The sequence below is a fragment of the Panthera leo genome, chromosome D4 (genome assembly GCF_018350215.1).
Source record: "Panthera leo isolate Ple1 chromosome D4, P.leo_Ple1_pat1.1, whole genome shotgun sequence".
NCBI classification, from domain to species: Eukaryota; Metazoa; Chordata; class Mammalia; order Carnivora; family Felidae; genus Panthera; species Panthera leo.
The window spans coordinates 4,909,073-4,930,407 of NC_056691.1; the positions used below are offsets into that span (position 1 = coordinate 4,909,073).

General features: G+C 45.2%; 1 protein-coding gene and 1 non-coding gene across 2 annotated transcripts in view; one reads left to right on the forward strand and one right to left on the reverse strand.

Moving 5' to 3' along the window:
* The first annotated feature begins 10,895 nt into the window (after positions 1–10,895).
* LOC122205697 lies at positions 10,896–10,998 on the forward strand. Its single transcript, XR_006196205.1, has one exon. It is a non-coding gene; the product is annotated as a U6 spliceosomal RNA (small nuclear RNA).
* A 6,427-nt stretch (positions 10,999–17,425) lies between these two features.
* The window catches only part of SPTLC1 (serine palmitoyltransferase long chain base subunit 1), a 53,980-nt gene continuing 50,070 nt past the window's right edge, over positions 17,426–21,335 (reverse strand). Inside the window, exons 14-15 of the mRNA XM_042912221.1 lie at positions 20,032–20,105; positions 17,426–18,591 (exon numbers count right to left, since the gene is read on the reverse strand). Coding sequence (XP_042768155.1) covers positions 18,498–18,591; positions 20,032–20,105 — 168 coding nt within the window. The 3' untranslated portion in view covers positions 17,426–18,497. The remainder of the gene's footprint in view (positions 18,592–20,031; positions 20,106–21,335) is intronic.

A 21,335-nucleotide genomic window follows, 5' to 3' on the forward strand; every position in this document is an offset into this window, starting at 1 on the left:
TAAGTAAATGACACAAATTTAACAGATTTTAACTCTGAAACACGATTCAGAAACTCGGTTTGTTACGATGTGTGAGGTTTCACGACGATGTGCTTTGCCATGGGTCTCCGAAACTCGTTTTCGGAGGTGTTCAACAGGCTTCTTCGATATGGCAACTCACGTCCCTGGTTGGGCAGAATTTCTGTGTATTAATTTTCGAGGATTGAGAGGTCTGGGTTATTCATCCATTTACCCATCAATTATCGCAGAATGTCCAACATCTAACTCATAGTTAAGCTTTTTGTTTATTTAACAATATATTTCTGTGGCGCCTGGCTGGCTCAGTTGGTGGGGCATGTGACTCTTATCCTGGGGTTGTGGATTTGAGCCCTATGTTGGGTGTAGAGATTATTTAAAAATAAAATCTTAGGGGCGCCTGGGTGGCTCAGCCGGTTACCAGACTGACTTCAGCTCAGGTCATAATCTCACAGTTCATGAGTTCGAGCCCCACATCGGACTCTGTTCTGACAGCTCAGAGCCTGGATCCTGCTTCAGATTCTGTGTCTCCCTCTTTCTCTGTTCCTCCCCCCCCCCCCATGCTCTGTCTCTGTCTGTCTCTCTCTCTCTCTAATAAACTGAAAATAAAATTAAAAGTAATCTTTTTTTAAGTTTATTTTTTTTTTTAACATTTATTTATTTTTGAGACAGAGAGAGACAGAGCATGAACAGGGGAGGGTCAGAGAGAGGGAGACACAGAATCTGAAACAGGCTCCAGGCTCTGGGCTGTCAGCACAGAGCCCGACGTGGGGCTCGAACTCACAGCCCTCACGGAGATCATGAGTGAGATCATGACCTGAGCTGAAGTCGGCTGCTTAACTGACTGAGCCACCCAGGCGCCCCTTAAGTTTATTTTTGAGAGACAGAGACAGAATGTGAGTAGGTTAGGGGCAGACAGAGAGGGAGACCCAGAATCCGAAGCAGGATCCAGCCCCTAAGCTGTCAGCACAGGCCCGACACGGGGCTCGAACTCACGAGCTGTGAGATCATGACCTGAGCCAAAGTAGGCTGCTCAACCGACTGAGCCTCCCAGGCACCCCAAAATTAAAAATAATCTTAAAAAAAGTTTGTTATTTTTTTTCTATGCCTTCCGTTAATTAGATATTCTACCTCCTAGAATGATTCACTACTTTTCTTATATTAAAAAAAAATTTTTTTAAGTTTATTTCTTTATTTTGAGAGGGGCAGAGAGAGTGCAGGTGGGGGAGGGGCAGAGAAAGAAAATCCCAAGCAGGCTCTGAGCTTCCAGGGCAGAGCCTGACAGGGGGTGGGGACTGGAACTCAAGAACTCATGAGATCGTGGCCTGAGCAGAAATCAAGAGTCCCAGGCTCAACCAACCCAGCGACTAGGCACCTCTACTCTTCTTATACTTCTTCCTGTATTTTCCATTTCTCCAGCCCCCGTAGCCCGATCTTCATCTTTCACTTCATCTTTCCCCTTACTTGCTGAACTTGTAAAAAATTTAATTGCAGGCTCTATCTGGCCTCTGGCGATGATTCTCAATCCATGATGCAGAATTTTCAGTTTCTAATGGTATCCAACAGCAGGTGTGTGTGTGTGTGTGTGTGTGTGAGAGAGAGAGAGAGAGAGAGAGAGAGAGAGAGAGAGAGAGAGAGTCAGGGCAATCTGTAGTCCTTTTTGTCCTCCTTTAAAAATTTTTTAAAGTTTATTGTTGAGAGAGAGAGAGAGACAGTGTGTGAGCAGAGGAGGAGTGGAGAGAGAGGGAGACACAGAATCCCAAGAAGGCTCCAGGCTCTGAGCTGTCAGCATGGAGCCTGACGCGGGGCTTGAACTCATGAACGGTGAGATCATGACCTGAGCCGAAGCCGGACGCTTAACCGACTGAGCCCCCCAGGTGCCTCAAGGGCGATTTGTAGTCCATTTTGGATCAGCCACGCGACAGGTGCAGGGCGCGTGGGACACAGGTGTCACGGGCAGGTCTGGGCGACACCCCGGCTGTGGGAACAGACATGGGGTAGTTTCTCTGGCTCTGTTTTCTCCTCTGTGAGTAGATTTTGTGGAGGTTTACATGAGATGCAGCTTTGAGACAGGCCCCTGCTGGTGCCAAGATCCTGCCCCCTCCCCGGGTGATTTTAGGCTGAGTCTTGGGGAGAAACGCGAGCGGGACCCAATCGGGGCCGCCCTGGTGTGCGTGGAAAAGGAGCTGTGCATTCCGAACCCTCCCGGTGCAGAATCTCTTCCTGAGATACTTGTAGAGCTTTGTGCGAGGCTCAACACAAGCCGTTCATCCCGGAGGCAGGAGCCTGCTCAGCACCCGGCTTCCGTGAAACCATCCGAGGCGTGGCCGTGTGACTGTTTCCAAAACCACGGGAAGGAGGAGATCCCATCGGCCAGCTCTTTCGATGTGAAAGTGATTGTTTTCCTTCTCTTTTGACCAGACCCTGCTCCTGAAAAACAAACTTGCACATACAGACATGCCCCAAATCAGAAAACGGAACGTATCAGCTGCCGGAGAGCAGGGGACAGCCCAGTTTTACCCGCTCTTGTGCGACCGCAGACAGCGGTGGAATGCAGGACGCGGGCCGGTTTTGAACTCCTGGCCACAGGCGACGCAAAGGCAGTGAAGCTTGTCCCACGGGGACAAGGCGGTGGGGAGCCCCATCTCCGCCCGCGGGGAACCCAGAGCACGCCAGCCACGTTATCGGTGGCAGGTTACCTTGGAGCCAGTTTTTACCCATTTAATAAATACTGACGGGAGAGCCCAGCTAGCGTCACTTGCGCTTCTGAGGGAAGAAGTTCAACGCGGATAAAACGCTCCAGGGTTAGTCTATCCTTGGCACGGAAGCCACCATCGCGGATGAAACGTTCTGGGCGCTGACAGACGCGACGCAGAAACAAGAAGCTGAGGACGAAGGGACACGCTTCCTTCCGGGCATTCGGAACGCGTGCCCGCCTCCCGCAGCATCTCGGGCCCCGGTTCCGTCTGCAGTTAGCGGCTCCGACGAGGGGTGGGGGGTGCCAGCGCCCCACAACCCAATTTAAAATAATCAGGTCCAGATGCGGGTGCCAAAAAAAGAGGTTTGCACCATTCACCACCGTGGCCTGGATCATATTTCAAAAGTGTCAAATCAAAGCTGTCCCACCGAAGCGCCTGATTTCTTAACGAATTCCTTATGTATTTCATCTCTTGAATGCAGAAAAAGCGGGGTGTCCGCTGGGGAGTAGATTTCGGATTTACAGAAACAAAACCGCGGGCGTGATCCTTTGTGACACACACCCTGTGTAGCCGATATCTCGCCGTGGAATTATTTGCCGCTTCGTTAAGATGCTTTCGTCTAAAAGCCACATCTGGGAGGCACTTAGAGAAGAGGGTGCGAGCACTGGAGGGAGATCCTGTTGAAATCTCCACATTTAAAGGCTTTGCAAAATGCTGACGTTCTGTCGCGTTGATCCAGGGCTATTAAGAGCAAACCTTGAAACCAAATCTTGTCATTTCTGTACGTTAGAGCGCTGGCCTCTTTCCTGAAGAAAGATTCCCACTAAGGGGTTGTTTCTGAGTTCTGACTCACTATTGTAGGTGCGTCTGGATACTGAATAAAGCAGGTTTTTTCTTTTCTTTTTCTTTTTTTTGAGCAGAGAAAAGAGGTACATACTCAAGGTGATTAGACGAGAAACACCTATCTGCAGGCAGACGGACGGACAGAGGACAGATGAGCAGACAATATAAGCAGAGAGTAGCGTCATCAGCTTTTGGAAAATCGCGATGTCCTACGTTCGGGCTCCCGGTTCAACGTGGTTTTGGCTCAGACACACGCAGCCTGGAGAAGTACTCTTGAGTATTCTTGTCCAAGGATGGAGGGAAGTGCCTCAGGACACTGAGTTAGACTCTGAAGACGCAGTGATCGTTAGAGTGCGCCCACCCTACGGTGCCCAGCAGCGGCTCTCGCAGCCATGGATTTCAAGCGGTTCTTTCCAACTTCCAAGTGCGGAATCTTAAACGGTACCTCTGGCTTCAGAACGAGCAAGTGTAACTGAATTCATTTATCCACCTCCTGCCCCCCCCCCCATTCCAACCGAATAGCCTGGAAATAATTGGACAGAAACGGGCAACAGGACTCTGAAAATGGAAAAGAAGAAGGGGGACAGGGTCGGGGACCTCAGGTCTTCAGGTGTGGTGACCTGGTGAGGTCTTTGATCTCCCAGATGCCCCGCAGGGGTGCCAAAGTGGCCTGAAACCTGGCGGAGACAAACAAACAAGAAAGGCCGGGCGGAAGAACCGGAAAGGAGGAGCCCAACAGGGCCGAACCGGGGCTGCTTCCCAAGGGGACCTAGCAGGGGAGCGGATTTGCCTTCAAAGCCTTGCTGGGCTGGCCCAACCCCCACTCGGCACCTGGGAACTGCTCCCCTTGGGAGGGGCGGCATCGCAGCTCTGAGCTCTCCACCCAGTGGCAGGAGACACCCCTCCCACCCAGTCCCGTGGTGGAAGGTGGCCAGCAGCACAGATGGCCCAGAGAAGCAACTCCTCCCCTTTCAGGCAGCTGCAGAGGGGCCGGGACTGATCCCCCAGAGCCCCCAGAGATGCCACAAGAATGAGGCCGACCCGTATAGCACCACAAGGGCTCTAGAAACTCACCGGTCACTGGGGCTACAACCCACGAAAGCAGGTCAGAACCAAACAGTAAATGTAAAAGGGGTCACTTGCCTGCTAAAATAGAAGATTTATGTAGCATTAAGAGGCCCCCTAACAAAGTAGCCAAAATGTCCATAAAACTTCGCTCATCATACCAAGAACCAGGAAAACTACCCTTTGAGAAAGAAAAACCAGGGGCACCTGGGGGTCTCAGTCGGTTTAGCATCCAACTTTGGCTCAGATCACGATCTCACGGCTTGTGCGTTCAAGCCCCGTGTCGGGCTCTGTGCCGGCAGCTCGGAGCTTGGAGCCTGCCTCGGTTTCTGTGTCTCCCTCTCTCTGCTCCTCCTCCTCTGCTCTCTCTCTCTCCCAAAAATATAAATGAAAAAATACAATTAAAAAAAGGGAAATAAAAATCAACAGATGTCAATACTGAAGTGAAAAAGTGTTGAAAGTGTTTGACAAGGATTTGAAAACAGTCGTAATTAAGAATGTTCAATAAACAATGACACATTCTCTTGAGACAAATTAAAAAATAAAAAATTTCTGCAAAGAAACAGAAGTTATAAAAACTCACTGGATGGACTGAGTAGTAGAATGGAGATGACTTTGGATAGGATCCATGAACCTGAACACAGATCAATGAATTCATTCAATCTGAACAAAACCAAAAAGAAACAGACTGGGAAAAAAAAAAAGTAGTGTGGGGGATCTGTGAAACAGATGTCTAACTAAATATCCAAAATGGCCAACATTTATCATCCGAGTTCCAGAAAAAGAGAAGGAGGGTGTGGCTGAAAAGATACTCACAGAAACAATGGTTGACAACTTCCTAAATTTGGCAAGAGACATAAAACTACAGATTCAAGAAGCTGGGAGAAATCCAAATAGCATAAACCCAAAGAAATCCAAACAAAGACACGTCACTGCTAAACTTCTGAAAAACTAAACACAAAAATAAAACAAAATGAAACAAAACTTAGAAACAACCAGGGAGAGATGATGCTCTACCTGTACCAGAAGACTGAATTAATTATGCAGATTTGTCATCTGGAACCATCAAGCCAGAAGTTAGTGGCGCACTTTTCAAGAGATAAAAGAAAAGATCTGTCAGCCGCGAATCCTATATCTGGCAAAGCTATCCTTCAAGAATGGAGGGGAAATAGACTTCTCAGATGAAGGAAAATTAAAAGGATTTGGTGCGGGCAGACCTACCTCTAAAGATTGCTACAGGAAGCACCCTAAACCTTAAAAAAAAAAAGGTTATGGATTGAATTGTGTCCCCCCACCCAAATTCATACGTTGAAACCCAACCCCCAAGGAGGTTGTATTTGGAGATAAGACCGTTAAGGAGGTAGCTAAGGTTAGGCAAGATTATAAGGATGGGGCCCTATTCTGATAGGATCGGTGGTCTTCATAAGAAGGGGAAGAGCCCCCAGGAGCGTGTGCACGTAGAAAACCGTGTGAGGACACAGAAGGTGACAGCCTACAAGCCAAGGAGACGGGCCTCAGGAGAAACTACGCCTGCCAACACCTCGCCCTGGACCTGCAGCCTCCGGGACTGGGAGGGACGGGCTGCTGATGAAGTGCCCAAGATCGTGGTGCATGTCATGGCAGCTTGAGCAGACAAAGGCATAAAAATGACAACAGACAGAGGAGGGGACCTTCGGAGAGGAAGACAAGGACAACGGAATGAGAAGATACAGAGGCAAACGTAACAGACTGTTCTTCCCCTCTTGAGTTTCTTTAATTATACTTTATGTTTGAAGCCAAAATTATAACACGATCTGATGTGGTGTTCAATGCACGTAGTGGAAACGCTTAAGACGATTATTATTATTTTTTAAATTTTTTTTAACGTTTATTCATTTTTGAGACAGAGAGAGACAGAGCATGAATGGGGGAGGGTCAGAGAGAGAGGGAGACACAGAATCTGAAACAGGCTCCAGGTTCTGAGCAGTCAGCACAGAGCCCGACGTGGGGCTGGAACCCGTGGACCACGAGATCGTGACCTGAGCCGAAGTCGGACGCCTAACCGACTGAGCCACCCAGGCGCCCCTAAGACGATTATGTTTAAGAAGTGGGGAGGGTTGGGGATCTAAATGCAGGTAAAGCGTCTACACTCAGAGGGCAAAACACTAATAGCACAGGTAGTGGTACCAGGTCACAGGTGGGACGACAGTAAAGTTATGCCAAGTGGTATGTAAAAAAATATTGTATATAAAGAAGAATCCAGTACTAAAAACTGTTCAGGTAACTAACAAGAAAGGAAGCCCCCCCACCCCAGGAAAAAAAAAGAAAAAGAAAACCAAAGGAATGAAAAAAGAAGATACGTATAAAACAAAATATTAAAATGGCAGACTTGGGGCACTTGGGTGGCTCAGTCGGTTGAGTGGCCGACTTCGGCTCAGGTCATGATCTCGCGGTCCATGAGTTCGAGCCCCGCGTCGGGCTCTGGGCTGACAGCTCGGAGCCTGGAGCCTATTTCTGATTCTGTGTCTCCCTCTCTCTCTGCCCCTCCCCTCCTCGTGCTCTGTCTCTGTCTCAGAAAAAAATAAAAAAGTGTTTAAAATGGCAGACTTAAACTCTAATGTATCAATGACTATTTTAAATATTAGTGGTATAAATATACCAACTAAAACACAGAGATTAGGGCATCCGGGTGGCTCAGTTGGTTGAGTTCTGACTCTGGATTTCAGCCCAGGTCATGGTCTCATGGTTCATGAGTTCAAGCCCCACGTTGGGCTTCATGCTGGCAGTGCAGGGCCTGCTTGGGATTCTCTCTCTCTTTTACTCTCTCTCTGTCCCTCCCCTGCTTGTGCTATCTCGCTCTCTCTCAAAATAAATAAATTTAAAAGAAAAAAAGAAACTACTGTTAACAAAGAGACAGAGATCAATTATTCTTCAGTAAAGTTGGAAAAATGAAAAATGAAAAAAGGTAGAGATTGAGTGGGTAAGACACGTGATCCGCTCCCATGCAGTCTGGGAAAAATGACTTCAAAATAACGCCACTGATAAGCAGGGAAGAAAAGGATGGGAAAGCTGTATCACAGAAATACGAATTAGGAAGACAAAAAACACCAAGAGTGTTTATCATAACATCCAAGAAGGTAAGCTTCAGAGCAAAGAAAAGTTACTAGCAACAAAAGCAGGCATCAAAGAACGATTAAGGCTCAGTCAACTCAGCATGACCCAGCAATCCTAAGTCTGTGTGTAGCATACCGCAAGGTTTCAAACTATACGAAAACAAAACTGGTGGAGAGGAAAGGAGAAACACACAGGCACAGGGATTTCAAGAGCCAGCTCACAGCGTTTGCTAGAACTCCCAGAGATAACACCCACAAGGCTGCAGAGGAACCAACAATGCCATGGCCCACTGGGTCTGCCTGACATCACAGAACCGTCCACCCACCCATGGCAGGCCACACATCCCGCTTCGTGGACCACTCACCGAGAAGGCCATATCCTCAGTCAGACAGCAAACTTTAACCAATCAAAGAGAATTTTGAACTATACCGAGTACGTTTTCTACCCACAACAGAACCAGATTAGCAGTCGGTAAGTGAAAGACAAGAGAACAATCCCCAAATTCTCGGAAATTCAACAACACGCTTCTAAATAATCTGGGGGTTGAAGCAGGAGTCTCAAAGGAAATTTGAAAATAAAAATAAATGAATTAAGTTGAATGAAAATTGAAACGAAATTGAAAATACAACATATGGAGGCACCTGGGTGGCTCAGTTGGTTAAGCATCCAGCTTCTCTGTTCAGGTCATGATCTTGCGGTTCGTGAGTTCGAGCCCCACATCAGGCTCTGTGCTGACAGCTCAGAGCCTGGAACCTGCTTTGCATTCTGTGTCTCCCTCTCTATTTGCCCCTCCCCTGCTCACACTCTGTCTCTCTCTCAAAAATAAATAAACATTAAAAAAACAAATTAAAAAAATAAAACATATCAGTTTGTGGGGTTTAGCTAATATAGTGTTGTGTTGACATTTGAAAAGAGAAAAACTATTGATCAATAATCTAAGTTCCTAGCTCAAGAGCCCAGAAAAAGAAGAGAAAGGAGACAAACAACAACTAAAAGCAAGCAGAAAGAAATTTAAAAAAGAGCAGAAATCAATGAAAATCAAGACATGAAAATGAGAGAACGAAACAAAAACATGTTATTTGTCAAAAAAGTCAGTAACACTGACAAACCTCTAGCTCAACTGGCAAGGATAAAAAGAGAAGAGACAAACCATCAATGTCGAATGAAAGAAGGGCATCACAGAGGATCTTGCAGACATTGTAAATCATAAATTTGTCACAAATGTCAGATATTTGACAACTGAGAAGAAATGGACTAATTCCTTGAAAACCACAAAGTACCAAAACTCAGCAGGATGAAACAGATACGCGAATAGTCCCATAACCGTTAAAAAAGAGTCTATAATTAAAAGTTCCTGAAAAAGTTCCAGATGTTTTCAAATAGAGAATTTCTCCAGCATTCACGGAATTAACACCAGTCGTACAAAATCTCTGCCAGTGAAGAAAGGAGGTCCTCTCATTTGAGTCCCAACTCATTTTATGAGGTCGCTATTACCTTAACACCAAGGTACAACAGACAGTACATAAAAATAAAGCTGTACGTCAACACCTTTCGGGAGCTTAGGTGCATAAATCCTCAAGAAAATATTAGCAAACTAAATCCAGTGATGTTTTAAAACGATTGTACATCATGAGCAATTGGGGTTTGTTCCAAGGATGCAAGGCTAGTTCAACATCAAAATCAACCAATGCGGGAATGCAAACTGGTGCAGCTGCTCTGGGAAAACACTGTGGAGGTTCCTCGAGAAATTAAAATAGATCTACCCTATGACCCAGCAATAGCACTGCTAGGAATTTACCCAAGGGACACAGGAGTGCTGATGCACAGGGGCATTTGTACCCCAATGTTTATGGCAGCACTTTCAACAGTAGCCAAATTATGGAAAGAGCCTAAATGTCCATCAACTGACAAATGGATAAAGAAGATGTGATTTATATATACAATGGAATACTACTTGGCGATGAGAAAGAATGAAATCTGGCCTTTTGTAGCAACGCGGATGGAACTGGAGAGTGTTGTGCTAAGTGAAATAAGTCATACAGAGAAAGACAGATACCATATGCTTTCACTCTTAGGTGGATCCTGAGAAACTTAACAGGAGACCATGGGGGAGGGGAAAGAAAAAAAAAAGAGAGGGAGGGAGCCAAACCATAAGAAACTCTTAAAAACTGAGAATAAACTGAGGGTTGATGAGGGGGCGGGAGGGGGGAGGGGGGGCGATGGGCATTGAGGAGGGCACCTGTTGGGATGAGCACTGGGTGTTGTATGGAAACCAATTTGACAATAAATTATATTTAATAATAATAAAAAAAAGTCAACCAATATAACCCATCATATCAATGGGCCAAATCACTTGCATGTCTATTTCTTTGTCTTGATGTCTGCTTTCCAGAGGACCTGAACTTTATTCATTTGCTAAGGGCTATGTACCAAAACCCCATAGCAACTTAAGTTGATAAATGTAATAGTGACACTTTAGATGGATTTTCTTTACGATTAGTTACAAGGTAAGGACGCCCAGTGGCACTGCCACTGTTTAATGCACTGTTGTGGAGATCCTAGACAATGCCGTAACAAAAGAAAAGGAAATAAGAGGTATAATGAACATCTACCTAGAAAAATCAGAAGAACTATCAAACTACAGTTGACTTTTTTTTTTAACGATTATTTATTTTTGAGAGAGACAGAGCATGAGCAGAGGAGGGGCAGAGAGAGAGGGAGACACAGATTTCGAAGCAGGCTCCAGGCTCTGAGCCATCAGCACAGAGACCCATGCAGGGCTTGAACCCATGAACCGTGAGATCATGATCTGAGCCAAAGTCAGATGCTTAACCGACTGAGCCACCCACGTGCCCCAAACTACAGTTGACTCTTGAACAACATGAGGGTTAGAGACACTGACACCCACGTAGTACAAAATCCCCATACAACTTTGGACTCCCCAGAAATTTAACTACTAATAGCTTACCACTGACCAGAAACCTTATTGATAACGTAGTTGATGAACACATATTTTGTATATTATGGGTATCATATACTGCATTTTGACCATAAAGTAAGCTAGAGAAAACGTTATTAGGAAAATCATAAGAAAAAAATCTACATACAAGCAGACCCATGTAGTTCAAACCCATGTTGTTCAAGGGGCAACTGTATTAGAACACATACAGGACTTCAGCAAGTTTTCCAGACCATACACTAAAATTGAAATGATACACAGAAGATTAGCATCGCCCCTGTGCAAGGATATGACATGAAAATTTGTGAAGTATATCATATTGTTAAAAAAATTTTTTACTGTTTATGTATTTTTGACGGAGAGAGAGAGAGAGAGAGAGACAGAGACAGAGCATGAGGGGGGGAGGGGCAGAGAGAGAGGGAGACATAGAATCCGAAGCAGGCTCCAGGCTCCGAGCTGTCAGCCCAGAGCCCGACGGGGGCTCGAACTCACGGACAGTGAGATCATGACCTGAGCTGAAGTCGGATGCTCAACCGACTGAGCCACCCAGGCGCCCCACATATTTTTATTAAGGAGGGCCCTTGTAATGAGCGCTGGGTGTTGTATGAAAGTGTTGAATCACTAAATTCTACACTTGAAACTAGTATTACAGTGTATGTTAACTAACTGGAATTTAAAGAAAAACTTGGGGAAAAAAAGGAAAAAAAAATATCAATGGTCTTTTTCTCTGCCAGCAGTAACCAACTATTAAATATAATAAAAGACGCAAATTACAATGACTACAAGTATGAAATATCTAGGAATTGCCCAAGAATCCAAAATCCTTCTATGTGGAAACAAAAACGCTAATAAAGGAGACTGAAGATCTCACTAAATACAAAAACATCCCACGCTCTTAGATAGGAACATTTGATATTATAACATGGTTGATTCTTTTTAGTTTAACCTATGAATGAAATGCAGTATCAGTTGAAATTCCAGCTGGATTTCTTTTAAAGGAACTCAAAGAAGTAATTGAAAAATACATAGAGAGACAGATCTATGAATAGTGAAGTCAATTTTAGAGAAAACAAAGGGAGGGTGTGTCCTGCCAGATAATGGGATGTGGTAAAGGGTGTTTTATTTTATTTTTTTTTAATTTTTTAAAAATGTTTTTTTATTTATTTTTGAGACAGAGACAGAGCATGAGCGGGGGAGGGGCAGAGAGAGAGGGAGACACAGACTCTGAATCAGGCTCCAGGCTCTGAGCTGTCAGCACGGAACCCGACGCGGGGCTCGAACTCATGGAGTGTGAAATCATGACCTGAGCTGAAGTCGGATGCTCAACCGACTGAGCCACCCAGGCGCCGCAAGGGTGTTTTAATAAAGCCATACCGAAACCAACACAAGGGCAGAAGGACAGACAAGGGAAAATGACAAATTGGAGACTGACCGGCATGTTTGTATGAGACTTAATAGAAGATAAAGTATAAAAATAAATTAACGGGGGGGAGGCGCCTAGGTGGCTCAGTCGGTCAAGTGTGCGACTCTTGGCTCAGCTCACTCAGGTCATGATCGCACAGTTCGTGCATTCGAACCCTGCATAGGGCTCTGCGCCTGACAGCACAGAGAATGCTTGGGATTCTCTCTCTCTCTCCCTCTCCCCTTTCTCTCTTTCAAAATAAGTATTTTTCAAAAATTAATGAATGAATTAATGGGTAAACAACAGACTGCTTAGAGAATGACATGGGACTACAGAATACAGAAGAAGAAAGATAAATTGCACCGCTACCTAATCCCAGACATGGGGGCAGACTCTAAATAGATTAAAGACTTCAATGTGAAAGAGACTGGAAATCAACAGAGAGCAGAGAATGCCGAAAAGTCCTCAAACAAAAGCACAAACCATTAAAAAACAAACAAACAAAAACAATGGCTCTCATTACATCAAAATTCAGGCTCTGTTCAGTGAGAGCTAAGATACCAATGGCAGATATTAACAATGCAGGTGCATGAAACTATATGGAGTTATTGCTGAGCATAAACCAGGAACTCCTAGAAAAATAACCCAGGGAAAGTGGGTAATTCAAATAGAAAAACAGGGAAATATATACACGAAATATTTTCAAAATAGGAGATCCTAATTGCAGTTTCAGGTTGATAAATGAGGAAATAGGGGCATGATATTATTTAGACACGTTTTATTCCAGAAGAACAAAGGGGGAACATTTTAAAAAGTGGTTGCTCTTGAGAGCGTGGCTGAGCGTGGGGACAGTTGGGGTGGACATTTTTCACTACAATTTGATCTTCTAACCATGTGCATGCTTCATTTTGTTGATATTTTTAAATTTTAAAAGAAAAGGAATTAATGACAAATAGCCTCAGCCACATCTTTCAAAAAGTTAAAGGAAATGTCTCACTCAGGAGTCACCCAGACAAAAAATGCTGTATAAAAATGAAAATCAACTCATAATAGACCAGAAGCCTAAATATGTGGCTAAGCCACAAAACTTCTAGGAGAAAGGAGAAAATCTTTTAAATCACTACTCACAGCAACCTCTGCCTGTCTTCACATGGCCTTCTCCTCAGGAGGGGTCATCTCCTTTCGCCTCTTAGAGGACACTTGTGATGGCTTTTAGGGCCCACGATTATAATTCATGGTAATCTCAGCTTAAAATCCTTAATCACAGCTGCACAGATCTCTTCTTCCAGATAAGGTAACATTTCCAAGTTCCAAGAATTAGGACTTGCTTGCTTGCTAAACACAATTAAATGCTACAGTTTTTTAATGGATGTCTTAGAATTTCCTAGAGTGTCATTTGCAAATAAATGTTTTTTTTTTTTTTTTTTTTTTTTTTCCAATTTGATGTTTTACCCCCTTATTGCACAGGCTAGATTCTCCAGGAAAATCGTTAAATATAATTTAGGACTTTTTCTGTCCATGTTCATGAGGAAAACTATATGTAGTTTTCTCTTCATGTAATTTGTCTGGCTTTAGTAGCATAGGTACCAAACAGGATGAATTGAGAGGTGCTCTCACCTCCTTTCTTTCTGAAAGAAATTTGTGACTGATTGGTATTAGTTGTTCTTTAAATGTTTGATAGAATTTACTGGATCTGGACATTTTTGCGGGAAGATCTGAAAATACTAATTCAACATTACATTTCTATTCAGATTTTCTACTTCTGAATGAGTTTGTTTTGATAATTTGTGTCTTTCTTGGAATTTGTTCATGTCATTCAAGTTGTCTACTTTGTCGGCATAAGCTTGTAATATTCTCTTACAATCTTTCTGATTTCTGTAGGAATGGTAGCCATGTTGCCCCTCTAAGTTCTGATTTTGGTAACTTGTGTCTTCTGTTACTCTCTTGGCCAGTCCAACAAGTACTTGCCAATAGTTTCATTAATTTTCTCTATTTTTCTGTTTTCTATTCATTGATTTCTTCTCTTTCTTTCTTTCCTTCGGGCTCAGTTTGCTCTTCTTTTCCCACTTTCCCAAGGTGGAAATTGAAGTTATTAATTGGAAACCTTTCTTCTTTTCTAATCCAGGAGTTTAAAGCTACAAATTTCCTTCTAACCACTGCTTTAGCTGTGTCACATAAATTTTGCTGTTACATGTATTCAGTTCAGAACATTTAAGAAGCTTCCTTTGTGATTCTCCTTTGATCCATGAGTTATTTAGATATTTGGGGTTCTTCCGGTTTTCTTTCTTTTAAAAAAAATTTTTTTTTTAACGTTTATTTATTTTTGAGACAGAGAGAGACAGAGCATGAGCAGGGGAGGGGCAGAGAGAGAGGGAGACACAGAATCTGAAACAGGCTACAGGCTCTGAGCTGTCAGCACAGAGCCCGACGCGGGGCTCGAACTCATGGACCGTGAGGTCATGACCTGAGCCGAAGTTGGACGCTTAACTGACTGAGCCACCCAGGCGCCCTTCTTCCGGTTTTCTATTGCAGATCTGATTTAATTGTGTTGTGGACAGAAAACATACGTTTTATGATTTCAATCTTTTTAAATTTATTGAGCCTGGTTTTATGGCCCAGCATGTGATTTGCCCTGAAGACTGTTTCACGTGCAGTTGAAAAGACTATGTATTCTGGAATTTCTGAGTAGGATGTTCTACAAACGTAAATAGGTCTGCTCCAGTCAGTTGACCGTACTGTTCAGGACTTCTTTACGTATGATCTTCTTTCGTGTTCTCAGTTATTTAGGGTGGGCTTTTTCAAATCTCCCAACTATTCCTGATAAATTATTCTTTCAATTATGTCAGTTTCGCTTCATGTATTTGAGGACTCTGTGTTTAGGAGCATATATACACTTACAGTTGTTGGGGTTTCACTACATATTGATACTTTTATCATTCGGAAATGTCTCTGTTTGTCTGTAGTGATAGTTCTTGAAAGTTCTTTCTGATACTGATACAGGCCACGCCAGCTCTTTCACGGTTGTTTGCATGGCATACTTTTCATCATTACTTGTGTCTTTGAATGTGAAGTTTCTTATAGACAGCACAGGTTTTTTAAAAAAAATTTAGTCTGCCTGCTAACCTCAGCCTTTTGAATGTTTTGTCCATTTACCTTTGAACGTAATTCTCTATATGGTTGGGTTTTTGCTATTCATTTTTGCACCTCTGTCCTTTACTGCTTTCTTCTGTGTTGAATAGTTCTTAGTTTACTATCTTAATTCTTCTCATTTCCCCAGCGACTTCGTGACTTGTTGGAGCTTCCCCCTGGCAGATTCCTCAGAAGGGCTTATGAACATAGTACCGAGCTCTTATTTTAAATTGTTTTTCTACCAACTTCTTACTTGAAAGACAGCTTTTCTGGATATTTGATTCACATTTCTTTTTCCCTTGAATCTCTTGAAAAGGCTGCTGCTCCCCTTTTGTTTTGCTTTGCAAGTTGCTTCTGGAAGACGACTTTTTGCTTTACGTGTGTTCCGTCATCATTTAGCCGCCTACCCCGTTTTCCTCTCTACTAGGCACTAGATAGGAAAATAAAGTTTACGTATTCTCCACAGCAGAATCTGTACTGTGGGTGTGGGTAATGGGTGGTTTTGTTTGATGTCCTCATAAGGACAATGTTTTGGAAGGGTGGAGATAATGGAAGACTAGGTGGCCATAATCGTCCTCACACACTGTGTTCTGGGACACAAAGGTTTTACATCCACAAGGAAAGAGGGCATCAAGCCCTCACAGCAGCAGATCACTGACTTATCCTGCAGATTTTAAGATGCACCTTTTCCACCCATGTGACGATACTTGTTACTGAAGTGCATCTTACAACTGGCATATTACAGAGCCGTTCTAGTGGTACATAAAACAAAAGCATACAGTCCCGTTGGTGCAGTTCTAGATTGGAAATACCGCTCTCGTTTCTGTCCCAGCTTGCTCAGAGCCCCACATTTCCTGAGTTGGAACCCAGCTGTAGACATCACAAAGGGAGGAGTCGTTTGGGTACTTCCTCTCCTGTGGATGACGATGCCGAGTGAAAACGGTCCCCGAATGGTTTCCGTGCTGCCCACCCCAGCCGCCGATGGAGCCTTCCAGAGCCCTCTTGTGGTTTCTTGGGACAAATATGTGCCCTGCTTCAGGTTTGAGGGGAGTTTTCTCTCAGCATTCTGCCTCAGTTTTACGCAAGTTTACTGTTCCTAGCATATGTTTCTTTTGTGGTGCATGTACCTGGATGCTGGTTATTGTACAGTTTTAACAGAAAGACTTTGGTTTTGAGTTTTTGTTCAAACTGCTGCTATGTTTCAAGGGCTGATGTCAGACAACATGCGTTGTTTTCACCATCTTTCCTAGGCACTTCTATCATTTTTAAAAAGTAGCAATGAACATCTGGATATTGATTTACAAAATATTTTAGAAGTAGCTGAAAAGTTGCTATCATCATCTGCTAATAAAAATGATAGCTCTGGGGCACCTGGGTGGTGCCCAGAGTTGAGTGAGTTGAGTGTCCAACTTGATTGTGGCTCAGGTCAAAATGGATCATGGGACTGAGCCCTGCGTCGGGCTCCACACTGATCGTGGAGCCTGCTTAAGATTCTCTCTCCCTCTGCTCCTCTTCCCCTCTGCTCGCACTCTCCCTCTCTATTAAAAGAAAAACCCCACAGCTCTGGCATACGTGTAGTCATAGAGGCCTAGGCTCCCATCAATAGAAGTCTAGGGAATTCCAGATAACATACACTAAAGAAAGACACTAAGAAATGTACTTAATATTCTTTTGTTTTTTTTGATTTTTAAATGTTTTTATTTATTTCTGAGAGAGAAACAGAGGACGAGCAGGGGAGGGGCAGAGAGAGAGGGAGACACAGAATCGGAAGCAGACTCCAGGCTCTGAGCTGTCAGCAAAGAGCCCAACGTGGGGCTCGAACTCTCAAACCATGAGATCATGACCTGAGCCAAAGTTGGAAGCTTAACCGACTGAGCCACCCAGGCACCCCTGTACTTAATATTTTCTAAACACAGACACCAAGACTACTACCCTACCTAGGTGGAAAAGTGAAAATCCAGAGGCTATTCTGTTGAACACATTACACATGCATATAGACTGATTATCAGGAATGTAGGTTTATTTCATTAAAAAATATAACGAAAAGATACATCCCCCAAAGACAGTACTGTATCCTTTAAAGCAGCAGCAATCACAAGGCACATATGTACGAAATACCTCAAGCAAAATAGAAACTAAACATTAAAAAATATGTTATTTAAAAAGATGTTGAAGACCATTTGTTAATATGAACACATATTATAAAAATGGCATTATTACTTTTTTTTTTTTTTTTTAACAATTTTACTCCTTTACCTTTACTAAGAGAAGAAACAACGGTGTAATATTTACACACTACCTTGTGGCACACGGCACAAGAAAAAACAGATAGCTAAAGTCCAGCTTAAAAATTTTATTTTTAGTGCATTCACATTTTTAGATATTTGGAATTCATAAGCTGAAAATAAAAATAATTTTCCTTCGCTTAGAAAAAGACAGTAGTTATATGTCCTTAGGCAAACCCACTCTACAAAAAAGGAATACATTCAAGATATTCTAAAATATCAAGGACATGATTTCTATTCTGGGATCGTCACAGTAATCCTCCTCCTAAAACAGATTAGAAGTCAACACACAATAAATGTGAAGGTCAATTATATTAAACTAAAATAGTATTTGATTTAAATTATTGCTCACTTAGGAAATACAATGAGTAGTCATTCTCCAGTTAGGGATGCTAAGGTAAGCTGTTAGAAACGTATATAAAAACTCTAGGATTCAAATATAATGAAAAGGTTGTCGCAACAGCACAAAGAGTGCTTCCTTACACATTAGCCACCACTGGGCTTCACAGGATGGAGACCGCGTAAGACGTGGCTGAATTAGATCCTCACAGATACGCTTTGTGTCCTAGACGGTGAAGTGCTCCTCTAAGCTTTAATGCTGCAGAGATGCTTTGCTAGGAAACGTTAGGAGTGCTCGCACAATTACTATTAGAGGGAGAAGAGATAAACTGAAGCTCCATTTTTAAACGGCAACAACAAACGAATATAAAATACTAGTATAATAAAACATTTAAATAGTACTAAACCGCACAATTTAAATATCGGTTATATGCTGTCATTAGTTTTCTTCTTAAAAAACCAGTTCCTGGGCTTTTAGGGGTGTGTGTGTGTGTCTGTGTGTTTAAATAACCAGCATCCTCCTCGTGGCGGCCCGCCGAGTCCACACCCACGTGATTGGTCGGTGGCCACCCCGCCAGGTACCCGCAGGCCTCTTCCAGGTTGCTCGGCGGCAACTGGGAGGCCTGCGCGTGCCGCACGGCGACTGCCCACCTGGCCCTGGGACCCGCCTACAGCAGCACGGCCTGGGCCACCTCCTTGATTGTGCGTGCGGCTCTCTCCAGCTCTTCGTCTGTCTGTTCCACTGTGACCACGACCCTGATGCTGAGAAAGAAGGACACAGAAAATCGTCAAAGGAGGCTGTGCCACCTGTCACGGCACGGCAGAGCCGAGCGACTGTGGCGGGGACCCTCCGCCCGCAAGCCCGAACCCTGACGGGCCATTTTCAGAAGTCTGCCACTTGAGGCCCGACTGCAACCTTGTGGGGGGCTCTGGGTGCCGGGGGCCCTGCCTGAGGAGCACCGGGCCCAAGGCAGGAATTCACGTTTCTCAAATCAGGGAGTGTTTACGTGCTGACGCTCACATTTACAACTCCGTGAGTCGTGTGCAAGTTCTAGAATACTCGGAGGCAAGGCAGACATTTTTAAGTTTTCAGGAAACTGAACACAAAACAGTATCAGCTCTCCTGGGCACTCCTCCCTCTTCTCTCCCACCCCCCCTGCAAACATCCGGACGGTCCACTGGGCACTTGCACTGAGCTGCACTGTGCTGGGCAGGGAGCACTGAGGGAACAAAGCAAGCAGGGACCCTGTTGTCCTGAGACAGAAGACCGCACCTTGCCTGGGCGCAATCAGAACGGGGAAGGCTCGTTAAGCCATTCAGGGCTGCTGCCCGTGGTCTGGCCCTCCAAGTCCGCACAGGCTCAGACTCCAGTCTCCCGGGTCCTCCCTGGGCCTTCCCTGCTCTCCAGCGTCTCTCTCGTCTCCCTCAAGCCGGTGTTCTGTCTCCCCAGATGCACCTGAGGGTCTCCACACCACTGCACAGCCTGCCGGACGCCGGCGTCGACAAGTATGACTGACACACTCGATCTTCTGGGCTTGGCTTAAGTATCACCTGCCCTCGGAAGCCCGAGTCCCTTCCAGGCCAGAACGAATCGTGCCCTCCCCCTGTGACCTCACGGACCTCATGCTGTGACCCTGACACTTCATGCTCTGGGTGTCTACCTCCTTTGACTATATTTTAAGTGCTACTGAATAGCACCGATTGTAAATCAAGAGTCAAGGTGTCCTCCCCCCACGCAGGGTTTCTTGAAACTCTCTAGATTTTCCCCACTGTTGCTCTTTTTCCCTGGGCAGTCTGGGAGTGTCTGCACTCTCAAATGCACCCCATGGCGTTCCAGCCAGCGGCCGGATGTGCCCCTCCCTCAGGATGGTCCTCCCGGTGGACGTGGCTGGCACAGCCCGTCACCTTCGAGGTGTGACAGACGCACATCTGCTCATCAGAACCTCGGCCGCCCCCGTCCAGTCCTGGGATCGCGGACACCTCTTCAGGTTAACTGGGAGGGTCCGGCGAGTCCTGGGGGGGCTTTACAGGTAAAATCTGAAAATGGCTACTTTAAGAACAGGAAAGAGGATGAGCTACATTTTAGCGACACACTTCCTTATCCTGTGGCAGCATTTCAGACGTTTTCGCAACAAAATATGCTTTATAGAGTTTTTCAAGTAGCAAAAGCAAGAGTCACGTCACATTTGAACGTCCACCCACCTCGGCGGAGGGAGGCACTTCTCCTCTTTCTCCAGGTAGCGTGCCTGAGTTAACGCGATGCTCCTGTCCATGCACTGCGTGAAGAGAAGGGACACGTTTGCGAGCTGGGCCGCAGACACGGCGGGCATCCCGACGGGAGGTACTCTGCAAGGCCATCCTTAACCGCAGGTTAGTTCATTTTCCCAGTCACAACAGCGAGAAGGCGGAACGCCACAGACGTGCCCCCAGCGGCCCCACCACCTTCCGCGCCTCCGCCCAGACCTCCTGCCGGGCGTTCGCTCTGCGAGGCCCCGTGAGTGGCCCAGGCCGTGTGGCCGTCAAGCACTGTGAGTGAGACGCAGCCAGTGCCACGGACAGATGGGACTTTTCCTTTTCCTTCATTTACGTTTAAATAGCCACAGAGGACTAGGGGTTTCCACTTTCAACAAAGCACAGTCAGGACAAGGGCAACAGTACCAGCAAAGCCCCGTAAACTAACCAAAGCTGAACTTGGTCGTAAACGGAGGACGGTTTCACAGCCCAACAGCCTACACTTCAGGTACCAGCAACTCCTCTGACGGCCGTGGGCACCTCTGCCCAGGTGCTACCAGGCTTCAGAGTCTGGTGTCACCCACGTTTTCCACAGCGTCTCCACACATTAACCACTTGTTGATATTTTTACAAAGCTAAGATATACTCCTTCAAAATTAAGGATAAAAATCCTATCGAAGTAATGGTTCATCAGGGTTTCTTTTTGGGGGATGAAAATATTTTGGGCTGAGGCAGGGGCACAACCTTGTGGTACATTAAAGGCCCCTCAACTCTATCTTCTAAAAGCGAGAAGTTTCTGGTATGCGAATTGTATTTACAAACAGTCAGAGGGGCACCTGGGTGGCTCAGTCGGTTAAATGTCCGACTCTTGGCTTCAGCTCAGGTCACGATCTCGCGGTCCGTGGGTTCGAGTCCCGCGTCGGGCTCTGTGCTGACGGCTCAGAGCCTGGAGCTGCTTCCGATTCTGTGTCTCCCTCTCTCTCTGCCCCTCCCCCGCTCACACTCTGTTTCTCTCTCTCAAAGGTAAATGAGCATTAAGAAAACTAAGGAAAAAAACAAAAACAGGACAATCAGAGCAGGGGTGGCCTCAAGGAAGGAACCGCTGCTCCCAGGCTGGGCAGTGAGGGAGTCTGCTTGAAGAGGGGCCGTCCCGACCGCTGCCGGGCGGGTCTCCCTCTGCGGGAAAGACGGGAAACGGCAGCGGGCAGCGCGGCCAGACGGATACGGATGCTCCGTCTCAATGGACTTGGAGAAGTTAACTGCCTGAGAACACC